The 12,443-nt window shown below is 42.0% G+C and overlaps 1 protein-coding gene across 2 annotated transcripts in view; it reads right to left on the reverse strand.

Moving 5' to 3' along the window:
* Nucleotides 1-12,443, reverse strand: part of C15H9orf3 (chromosome 15 C9orf3 homolog) — a 365,530-nt gene that overhangs the window by 70,212 nt on the left and 282,875 nt on the right. For both annotated transcript variants that reach the window (XM_025359585.1, XM_025359584.1), the window contains 2 exons: nt 12,208-12,270; nt 11,838-11,912 (listed from right to left, as the gene is read on the reverse strand). In XM_025359585.1, coding sequence (XP_025215370.1) covers nt 11,838-11,912; nt 12,208-12,270 — 138 coding nt within the window. The remainder of the gene's footprint in view (nt 1-11,837; nt 11,913-12,207; nt 12,271-12,443) is intronic.

The raw sequence follows: 12,443 nt of genomic DNA on the forward strand, positions 1-12,443 counted from the left end.
ATGACTCAATTATATGACATTTCTAGAAAAGGTAAACTATAAACCAGAAAGCTGACTAGTATTTGCCTGGGGCTAGGAGGAGGAATGGGGATTGACTACAAATGGACACAAGGAACTTTCTGGGGGATGGAAATGTTCTAAAACTGGATTGTGGTATCAGGTATACAACTATAAGCATTTCTTAAAACTCAACAAACTGTGGGTGAATTTCCTGGCATGCAACATATACATGACATATAACTCAAGAAAGTCACGAAGAGCGAGCCTCCGAATCACCATCTTTGCTGTCTATGGGGGCACTCAGCAATCTTTACCTTTGTCATCAGGAGTAAATGTTGAAGGCACAGTCACACACTGCATCACATTTCAGTCAACGATGGGTCACATACACAACAGTGGTCCCATAAGACTATAACACTGTATTTTTACTGTCCCTTTTCTATGTTTAGATATGTTTAGATACATTACCAACGTGTTACAATTGCTTACAGCATTCAGCGCAGTAACGTGTTGTACGCATCTGAAGCGTAGAAGCAACAGGCTCTACCATCTAGGTTTGTCTAAGTCCACTCTACGACGTTCTCACGACGAAGGAATCGCCGCACGAAGCACTTCCCCATAACCAAGTGATGCCTGACTGTAGCTTCGACACGGAAAACTACATCTTACATATGTGTGATGGTTAGGGAGAAAAAAACAGAAACCCACTTGTACACAAACAGGATCCAGAGGTACATCCTGCTTTTCTCCTGGATTCTTTCTGCCATTCCTGTTTAACGTCTCATGCCCTTCATACCTTTTTCTCTTCTCGGACACCAAATTAATGGTAGAAAATTGCCACAGAAAATTAATAGCATGAGCTTTATGACTTGTAGTTACAAGTGAGGCCACATGAAATGACTACTGCTACCTTATGTAAGAAAATGCCAGGGTCGGGAGCGGTGGCTCAGGCCTGTAATCCTAGCACTTTGGGTGGCTGAAGCACAAGGATTGCTTGGGGCCAGTAGTTCAAGACCAGTAACATAGAGAGACCCTGTCTCTTAAAAAAAAAAAGAAAAAAAAAGCTGACATGGTGGTACTCCCAGCTACTCAGGAGGCTGAGGCAGGAGAATCACTTGAATACAAAAGCTTAAGCTTACAGTGAGCCATAATCATGCTACTGGACTTAAGCCTGGGTGACAGAATGAGAATATATTTCAAAAAAAAATCACAAGAGAAGGAAACTTTGAATAACTCTAGAACTTAAAGTTACCACCCCCAATTCTGAAACATTTTATTTTGCCTTGAAACCAAAGGTTTATAGTGGGCCTTGTGGGGGGGAAGCTTAATGCAAGTAAAAGGAAAAAAGAGTGAAGGTAAAACAGACTGAACCAAGTTCAGAAGTAGCCTAAACTTGCTGTGGCATTTTGATTTCACATTTATGAGCCAAAGATAAAAGATCAATCTCTGGGGCCAGGCAAAGTGGCTCATACCTGTAATCCCAGCGCTCTGGGAGGCCAAAGCAGGCGGATCACTTGAGGTCAGGAGTTCGAGACCAGCCTGGCCAACATGGCGCAACCCTGTCTCTACTAAAAATAGAAAAAAAAAATTTCATAGTGAGTATGTGCTCACGAAGACAATCTGGATTTTGAGAATACAAATTATGGTATCCTCGATTATACAAAATAACAAGAGTTGAATGAAACTGAACAAATATTTGCATCCTGCTATCATCCTGAACAAGGGCTCATGGACAATGAAAAGAGCCCGAAGTGATGACTTCCCTCACAGAGATCCAGACTGCTCCGATACCCACTGCACTTCCCTGCACCTGATACAGGCCTGATTCAGTTCTGTCTTCTACCCTGTAACAGTTTTCTACATCTAACTATAAACTCTCCTATCCTATATAGTCTTCTACATCTAACTATAAACTATTCATCTCGGTATTCTCTATTGCTGACTCAAGGTTTTGTATGTTGTGCATATCAAACAAAAACTGTAAACTGTTTGAAGAAATATAGAGTGAGAAATGTGTTATGCACAGAATAACCAACAGTGTTACATTTCTGGCCTTGGGTTTCCAAATCAATTTGATTCACAGGTGTCAGCAGGACTTCTATAATAGGTGCCAGCTTCACCTGTGAAACATGGATGAATTTTTAAAATCATATATTCAAATAAAGACACTAACACTATTTACAAATACATCAATCAAACCCCTATCTGTGCTTACAAACCAGGTAAAAGCACTAAAATGGATTCAGTTAATTCAATTACCCAATTTCCCACCATAACTTCCAGCCTACATGTGTCCAGTGTTGCTTTATCAAAACAAAGACCAGGCATGGAAACTCTAGTCCAGGGTAGCCTCGGGTGAAAATGCATCGTCTACTCATGTCTTTAGTTTGTGCTATGCTGGTGTGGCTTTATTTATCACAGGATGCTTTGTAAGTCATCTTTGATATGCTGTGTGTTTTATCTCCACCATGGCCAGAAATGACATCTCTCATGTCTCTTTGGTATTTTCCAGCAGCCTCTTATGTGGGGGCTTGTGTACAATAAATTCAAGAAAATGTACTGTTGTTCAGGCTGACTTAGGTTTTCAGCAATCCTCATCATCTGAAAAAGACAGTAATTTTTTCTAAGTGTTTCTCTATGCACATATAAACTGAAATCATGTAAACGCAGAGTTCTGAGTGGGGAACTAACATGACAGGCAAGAGTGTGAGAAGATAAATGGAAATGCAGTTTTCTAGGTGAGCTGCTTCAGAAAGCAGCACCTCCTTCAGTCCAGTAGTCGTCCCCCATGAGGAGACACAGAGAGCGTGCTTACCACATGGAGGCAGGAAAAGGTTCTTTACTGTCGGGACACAGAAGACTCACTGGGCAGCCACTGTCTACTTTTCACAGACAGAACATCAACTCAAGTTCATACACTCATAAAACGAAGTACTCTTAAGTTTCTTTTCTTTTTTTTTTTTGAAACAAGGTCTTGCTCTGTCGCCCAGGCTGGAAGGCAGTGGAACGATCTAGGCTCACAGCAACATTTGCCTCCCAGGCTCAAGGGACCCTCCACCTCAGCCCTGGAGGAGCTGGGACCACAGACGTGTACCACCACGTCCAGCTAATGTTTGTATTTTTTTTTCTAGAGATGGGATCTCACTATGTTGCCCAGGCTAGTCTTGAACTCCTGGACTCACGCCATCCATCCATCTTGGCCTCCCAAAGTGTTGGGATTACAGGCACGAGCCACCATGCCCAGACAGTTTTTGTGTTTGGTAGAGATAAGGTTTCACCATGTTACTCAGGCTAAATTTCAAAGTTCCTAACAACAAAAAACTTTAAAGGATAACAAGATAGTAAAATAATACATTTACATCACTTCATATACATCTTATTTCACTTCCTATCTACTGTGAGTAAGCAAAACAAAAAAAGTTATTCTCATTTTACAGACAAGGAAAATAAAGCTCAAAAGCCAAGTGACAACAGGGAAAAGTAACCCACAACGAGACATATTAAACTAAAATTATTGGAATGTATAGAAAAAATCTGGGTGTCCAGGAAAAATGACCAGATCACTCCAAGGGAAATAAATGAGACTTTATGCAGGATGACAATGGAGTAACAGACTTCAGATAATTAAATGTAGAAATATGAACCAAGGATTTCTTATTTAGCTGACGTGACCTTCAGGTATAAACAGCACAAACTTAAAACATGCAAAAAACCAGGGACCATAAGTGCCCTAGGCTCTTCCTGAGAAATCTACTAGAAAACGAGCTTCAGAACTGACTGAAAAGACATCAATCTAGAAGCAGATGATGAACATTAAACATAACCCACAGAATTAAAACTAAGTGATTTTATAAAGGGTACAGCATAGTATGTAATGCCTATATGCTCTGACATCGTAGACACAGTCCAGCCATCAAGAAGGGGATAATGAGGAGATTACATGGAAAATACAATCGGCCAGCTGACTGTCTTACAGGTACTTATAGGAAGTAAAAAGAAAGGATAATATTTCAAAGGAAATATTACAGGTACTTATAGGAAGTAAAAAGAAAGGATAATATTTTCCATCACATGATGGAAAATAAAGAGAGGAGGGGGAAGAAAAGGTAAATGACTGATTTATCTCTCACAGCAGGGAATCAATACACAAGAGCAGAAGAAAAGTACTACGTCAAAGTAACCATTAAACCAAAAATAGAAGCCTCCCTAAATATCAAAAAAGGACAACACTTTTCAAAACATCATAAAACTGTGGGAAAAACTTGAAGTCAAACATACTGATTTTATCAATTATTATAAATGGGCCTAACTGGTCTACTGAATAAAGGGATTTTCAGAGGAAAGCAAAGGTCATGTGACAAACTCAGGGGACACGTGATTAGGTGGGACGGCTGGGACCAGTACGAGCTCTTCGGGAATCCAAGCTCTCTTTACAGAAAAGAGATCACCCCCCCCCCCCCCCCCCCCCCCAAAAAAAACAGGAAAACTCTACCAAATGTATTTTGATGAAAACCTCCATAGTTAAAAAACAAAATTTAAAAACACCTGAATAGTGAAAAAAAGTTTTTTAATGCAATAGCCAGGTACGCATTTATAAAATAAATGCCATTTGTGGGATTCATTCAATTCATTCAACGAATACTTATTGAGGCTGCATGTGGCCAGGCCCTTTTCTAAGTGTTAGAGATTGAAAGCTCGAGTATAACTCTTCTGTGGGCACAGACTCTGAAACAGAGGGAAATATATGTTGGCCAGACTTGATACACGCTGCTGTCAGCCTCCTCCAATAGAAGATGAATGGAAACAACGGCAGGCCTGAGCCCACACAGACATCAGTAGGTGCTACTAAAAAAAAAAAATGCACCTTATTAGTACCATATGAGACCCAGGCACAAAACAGCAGCTCCTTAAAATGTCGATGAGAATGACTGCCAAGTAAAGCATTCTGTCACAAGAATAAAACTAATACTTCCTATAAAAGCAACTAAAAAGCCACGAAATTTTTCTCTGCCTGCCTCCCTTTTCCAGCCGAACTCTAACATTTTATATAAAAATGGCTTTCATCTCTCATGGCACAGAAGAGTTGATGGCTGCTGGCATCAAACTTGCTAAAATCAATAGCAGTGTAATTATCAGCACAATTCCAAATGTTTTCAAATACATCCCGGCTGGGATTTTCCTAAATTAGATATGTGTGCTTTATGCTGGTGGTCTAGGATTGTCAATAACCTGCACTAAAGAGAATTTTCAAATGTTGCCCAAAGCATTCTTTTTTATAGCAATTGTTTGACTTCTTTATACCTCACCCCTTTCAAAAAGTGTTTGATGCACTCTACAACATCCTAATGTCATACTGCTGTTTGTGATACTACTTTATTGGTACATTTTCATGAGCTGCTACATGTAAAGGATTTAGAACAGTGCTTGACACATGGGAAATGTTAGCTATTATGATATGAATAGTTCCAAAGATTCTTTTTAAAATATGTGAATAAGTGCATGAGGGTAAGTGGATGATACTTTAACTTTCCCTATTATACTAGTTAAAAATGGGAAGGAATTTTAGTACACAGAAATCTTGGAACATGTTTTTTAAACTACAGATTCTTTTTTTTCTTTTCTTTTTTTTTTTTTTTTTTTTCCCAAGTTTGGGTCTTGCACTATCACCAGGCTGGTGTGCAGTGGCAGGATTACAGCTCGCTATAACCTCCAGCTCATGAACTCAAGCGATTCTACTGCCTCAACCTCCCGAGTGCCTGGGACTACAGGCATGTACCATCATACCTAATTTTTACTTCCTTTGTTTTGTAGTGATGGTGTCTCTCTATGTTGGCGAAGCTGTCTGGAACTCCTGGTGTGAAGTGATCCTCCTGCCTCAGTCTCCCAAAGTGCTTGGATTACAGGCGTGAGTCACCATGCCCAGCAAAATGGCAGAGTCTTAAAAAAAAACATCAGCCAGGCGCAGTGGCTCACGCCTGTAATCCCAGCACTTTGGGAGGCTGAGGTGGGTGGATCGCAAGGTCGAGGTCAGGAGATAGAGACCATCCTGGGCTAACAGGGTGAAACCCTGTCTCTACTAAAAACAGAAAAAATTAGCCAGGTGTGGGGGCACGCTCCTGTAGTCCCAGCTACTCGGGAGGCTGAGGCAGGAGAATCACTGGAACCCAGGAGGTGGAGGTTGCTGCACTCCAACCTGGAGGACAGAGTGAGACTTCGTCTCAAAAAAAAATAAATAAAATAAAATAAAATAAAAAATCAATGGCTAGGGAAATTAGGAAAAATAAATAAATCTATGCAAGAGATAAAAACTTAACAGTATTAAATTATACAGATCAGATGTCCTTCCTGGGGCTACCAAAAATACCTGTTATCAGCGATTACTCCTTGGTCCAGCTTAAAAAAAAACAACAACAAAAAAAACAGCAAACAAAACCAAGACTTTGTGAAACCTCATCTAAAATGAGACCTGGGTACAGAAACTTTAATACATTATTTATTAGGGATTTACAAGGGAAAATGAGAGACCCACAAATAGGACCAAGAATCTCAACTGAGTTCCAAATATTTCAGCAATAAAGTAACGAATTGCGTATTAACAGCACTGTAATTACTCCTTCTGTTTGGTTTCTTTGTAATTACTTTTAATAAATTATTCTGCCTCCCCCCATCACTCAAGTAAGTTGTCATCCAAAGGCACAATCAGTACAACACAGGATACAAAGCCACTCACAGTTAGGGAGGAAGTGATGAAGGGAGGGAAAACCAGGAGGCTGGTGCTTCAAGAGCTGTGACTCACTCGAATCCATAAAGCTTTTCTATGGAAATCAAGGATCAATGAAGCTATTGTAAGAGATTACGGCTATATAAATGTAGACTAGTTATGAATTCTCACAGAGCAATGGCACTCTCAAAACAGGCAAGGGCACCGACGCCTGGGAAAGCACTCAACTGCAGTGTTGCCTCAGTTGCATAAGACGGGCTGCCTAAGCCTGCTATTTTGCTGAAAGTGGGGTAGTTCCTACAAAGTGAAGGGACCCTCGGCTCAGCACTCCGTAGGTTCACTCTGTGCCATTTTGCTAAGCTTTGTGTGCTGATGGCTCTGGAGTCAAGCCTACCGCAGTCACCATCTGCTCTTTTGGGTCCAAGAAAGAGCCAAATAATTTTTATGAGTCTTAACATTCATTTTCAGAAATCATAAACTGAACATAAAATATACCTTTGTCACAAAAGACAAACACAGCAGTACTTTATTAAATAGTTTAAAATTTGCACCTACCTTTATCATTTTGAATATCAGTACTGTAATAAAAGTATTCTCTTACAATATATAAAATTTAAAAGGAACAATAAATGCTAAAAAATGCATAAACCAAATTGGATTTTACATACAATTTTTTAAATCTGTGAATTATCATTCAAACTAAGATTATCATTGATTCTGGTTCAGAGTCAAGTATGTATAAGGAACAAATGAACTAAAAGTAGAGTGAAAATACTCTAGAATTTAGGAATATATTATAACAAGGAAAATAGTTGTGTTTTTTTTCCCCTTACAGATTTGGAAACCAGAATTTATCATTTGGCCTCAATGACAATGCCCACTACATACTATAAGGTCCACACTTTTCACAACCATCCTTCTAGATCTTTATGTTTCACTCTGAGTATGTGAAAGAAAATTTCAGGAAATTTTTAACAATTTGAACACCGAGAACGCAAGAGTATTGTTTCTTGGGTTCTGGCAGAAAAGAATTATGAAAGTAACCTTGAAGTGCACTGTTGTTGGAAACCATTTGCACCGTGTTCGTTGTGACTAATCCTAACAGAGAGCTGACAATCTCACCCCAGCCGAGACCACTCGCTTGGAAACGCTAATACACATAATAGCCAACCTTACCACGGCTGAATTTTCAGTGATTTGAAACTGAGCCAATGAATACTCCTGATATCATCATACACGCTTACTGAAGACCTGAAATGAGGACCGTAAAACTCGCTCTCCGCTTATGATATGTATAGACTAGGAAGAGTGCTTCCTCTGAATCTGAAAATTGAAATTTTCTTCCTCTAAAGGAATCACATCCCAGTCATATATTTTCCATAAGTATATTATTTCATAAAAGACTATTCTACTATACATTCTAATCTTTAGAATATTGATTAAAGGATTACTAAATCTTTATATTATATGTATATATTTGTAAAGACATTCCTTAATCTGTGATGGCACATAATTTTATCTTTGAATCAGCTAAAAAAGGTAAAAAAAGAAAAAAATGCGCTTTCTCTTCCAAAACCAACAGCCATTTAGTGAAATCTATTAGTTTAAAAACACACATAAAATTCACTGTTGCAATCACAACTGTTCATCCTGTCCTTTGCACAGCTGGCTGATTCAATCATCCTAATTGTTTTTCGTGAGTTATTCATACTTTCCTTGTTTTCCTGTTGCAAAAATTATTTAAACTAAATGAAAGGAACTTGAAATAATTTAAAAAATGAAGAGTATCAGAATAGAAGGAAAAAATACCTGAGGACCAGAAGTAAAAGAGGTGAGTTTTGTCACTTTAAATGAAAAACAAAACAATATAAAAGAATTCACTCATACCAGGAGAACAAGGGCAAAATATGAAACTAAAATAAAATGGAAATAAATGTCAGAGAAAATATGAAAAGACATGTGAGAGAGATAAGAAATGCAGTCTGTTAGGATAACACAGAAAGATGGCACAAGTCTCTGGTGGGTGGGATGACTGGAAGCAGAAGGCAGGGAAAGCCCAGGGGAGCACTTTAAATCCCTTTATCTGCGCGGCACATCTCAGTCCCCAATTTACGTTATTTCACTATTCGTTATTTTAACCCACAGCCGAGCACAGGGTGAGTTTGTTTTGCTTCCCCTCGCGAGTTCACTGAAACACTCAACTAGTATTCAAGTTGCCTCAGACTATGCCTACTACTCAGCACCTTCCAGATTCTCTTTAAGGGGAAAACAAACATCCCTGGAAGACGCCGCTCTACGGCGCGGCTCCTTTGCCCAGCGCCCGTGGTCAGGGTCCGTCCTCTCACCAGAGCACTGTTTTCCTTTCCTGGGCAGGTCAGAAGGTTCTGCTTTCCACACGGCAGGAAAAAAGCTGGCCCCTCCTACCGCAGGAAAAAGGTTATGACCCCCAGCAGAGTTAGCACAAACGACTTCATCAAATTTACTCATCTAGGCTGAATCCTGAGAGGCCTGCAGGTGTAGACAGACCCCTGGGGGCTGGAGGCAAGGGCAGTGTGGAGGGGAGGAACGGAGGCAAGGAAAACAAAGCAGACAAATAAAAGCAACGGCTACATTTCAAATGGGCACCTACCAGAAATGACTGAGATTCACTTTATTTTACACTAATACAAACTGAATAAAATCAGAAAATACCATAGTTTTATTTTAACATAGAAGAAAGATATAGTGAATGCAGGAAAACACAGAAACTGAATAATTTGCTTCTATTTGTGACATGGCAGACATTTTAAAAAATAACTTACTAGACTCAACAGCAAGTGAACTACATAGGCTCCTACTAATAACAGGTTCAAACCCTAGCAAAAGGTTAACACATGGGCCTTGGAATGAATCCTCATGGTCACAAAGTTCAATTTCTATGTCAGAACAGGGGAAGGCCTTGGAAATATCGCATGCTTTATCTCTACGAGCTCTGAATCTTCTTCTAGGTGTGGCAGAAGCAAAACAGTGGGCAAAGGGGCTTGGAAGTGCTGTGCAGAGCCAAAGAAACACTGGAAACTGACAGTTCATATTCTCTGATACGACTCTGAAATTTGCTATCTTCTAGCCCTTCCTCACCTCCACCCTCAAACCTCCTCAGCTTTAAGTTTCAATCCATGAAAGGAAGTTCTGAATGTTGGCTTCAACCTACTCCATTTTCACGTTCTCTTTAAAACTGCTGCCCACATTTTCCAAGAAAAAAAGTCAGAGGCAAATCTTCCCCCTAAGTTTTAACACAAGAGCTTGTATCAACGGGAAATGGTTGGGCAAAGAACTTCATTCTCCTGCAAGGCGAAGCAATCAATCAGTCCCCCGCTTCGCCCCATCCCCATTCTCAGGAGACCCAGTCATGGGTGTCACGGGTGTCACAGATACGGTTACTTCTAGGTTAGATCTTGGTAGTCACAACATCTACAATCCACAAAGATAATGGCTCCCCCTCCTTTCTAAAGGACGTTGTGCATTTTGGTAATCTTATTTTTGGCTTAAAAACCAACAGCTGGGAGGGAGCGGTGGCTCACGCCTGTAATCCCAGCACTTTGGGACACCGAGGCGGGCAGATCACGAGGTGAGGAGATGGAGACCATCCTGGCTAACATGGTGAAACCCCGTCTCTACTAAAAATACAAAAATTAGCCAAGCGTGGTGCCACGTGCCTGTAGTCCCAGCTACTCGGGAGGCTGAGGCAGGAGAATAGCTTGAACCTGGGTGGCTGAGGCTGCAATGAGCCGAGATCGCGCCACTGCACTCCAGCCTGGATGACAGAGCAAGACTTCATCTCCAAAAAAATAAATAAATAAATAACAGCTACGACACATTTTTTAAAAAAATACCAAGCAAGCCGTAATTCTTTTCCTTCTTTGGGTATTTTATGATCTCATTCATCACCTCACAAACATTTAAAACACACCTAAACCATTAAACACGACTTACCATACCATGTGCTGAGGTATGGCCAGAAAACTCAAGTCTGTTCCAAATGACAACTTTTTCTATTACCCTTCAACTGAAGTGACATATATGACCCTCTGTAGGGGGGAAAAAAAAGGGCTGGGATCCCCCTTTTCATGCACACTGAAAAGTGTAGCTACAAACAACTATATTCGCAGGCTGGTTCCTTTTCCAGCTCTCTCAGAAGCTGCCCTCTGGTATCCTGAAGTGCACTCTGCAGCTCTGGGATCACCTTTATTCTGATGTGCTTTGTGCACATTCTCGGACGCGGCAATGCCCATACTAAGGCAACACAGCACAGAAATTGGCAGCAATGCTATCAGCAAGAATTTGGCTTCAGAATCAAGAGTGATTCATCATACATTCTAGCAGCCGAAAAACAACACACCGCTATTTTAATCCCTTGGTGGTATCAAGAATCAAAAAACAGTGATATGTAATTAAGCAAAAGCAACAAAAATCCTATCTGCTGTAACATTTGTCAAAAAATTATTCACTTTTACGAGTTTTCGGCAAGTCACTTGGAAAACAACGGGCTACTTACCTTATTTCATGATATTTATTACAATGACAAATCAAGTTTTAGTACAAAATCAGACAACAGGCAGTCCAAACTTCTGCAAAGTAACATACTGAGATTCTACACTGAGGTAAACAAATTTCTCATTTGCTTTACAGCAAATAAAATTCCTCCTCGTGTTTTAAAAGTAATCCACTTCTTTCTTCTTCTCTCTCCATTTCTTAGATGACCCCAATTTAAAGTCTAGGTGAGAGAACGTACCGCACGGAAACCTAACACTGTGGGCGATTTATTCGGAACACTTTTCATTTTTCAGAGGTACCTTAACACTGATAATAAACACCGCGGATCTAAAATAATAATGGAACCCACTTAAGTCCTACTGCTGTGTTTAACGAGCAAGAAACAAATCTCACGGGTTATTTTCTCTTTATGAGAACATGCAGATGATTAGGCTTATCGACCAGTATTTCTACAGAATTTCCCCGGTTTATTGTAACAAAAACTTTTTAAAGTCAGCGCTGCTCTACTGTCATGACCAGGTGCTGGCGGGGCAGACGCGGATTTACCGAGACCTGCGCCGAGCACCGTCTCGGGAGCCCCTACCTTTTCAAACACCGCTTCCCTCTCCCTGCGCTTCCGTTTTCGGGGTCTCCGGTTCACTCGAATCCACTTCGTGACCTGAGGTTCAAAAACCACAGCATTTCAAACACGGCGACGGGGTCCCGGCGGCCGCCCCGCAGCGCGAGAACGCAGAGACCCCCGGCCCCGCCACCTGGTCCTCCCCGCGCCGTGGGAGGCCACCCGCGCCCGCCCGCGGGACCCGCGACCTCCGTGCCCGGCCGCTCCCCGCGCCGCAGCCCCGACCCGGCGGGTGGTCCCCGCGCCCGCGCCGCAGCCCCGAGCCCGGGCCTCCCGCCAGCCGCGGCCTCGCTCGGCGCCACCGGGGCGCAGGGGCCGCGCCGCCCGCACTCACCTCGGCGCGCACTTGCCGCGCGAGCCCGCACTCCGCCCCGGCGCGGCGCTCCCTCTGCAGCGGCTGCGGGGAGAGCACAGTCAAGTTTACCGCGGGCGCAGCCCCGGCCTCCCGGCCCCGCGCCCGCTAACTCGGCGCGCCCGCCCCGTACCTCGCCCGCGGCCGGGGAGGACAACGCGGGGGCGCCGGAGCCCGCGCCCTGCGCCCGGCCGGGGCCGCATCACCTCAGGCGCAGC

The sequence above is a fragment of the Theropithecus gelada genome, chromosome 15 (assembly GCF_003255815.1).
Source record: "Theropithecus gelada isolate Dixy chromosome 15, Tgel_1.0, whole genome shotgun sequence".
Taxonomy (NCBI): Eukaryota; Metazoa; Chordata; class Mammalia; order Primates; family Cercopithecidae; genus Theropithecus; species Theropithecus gelada.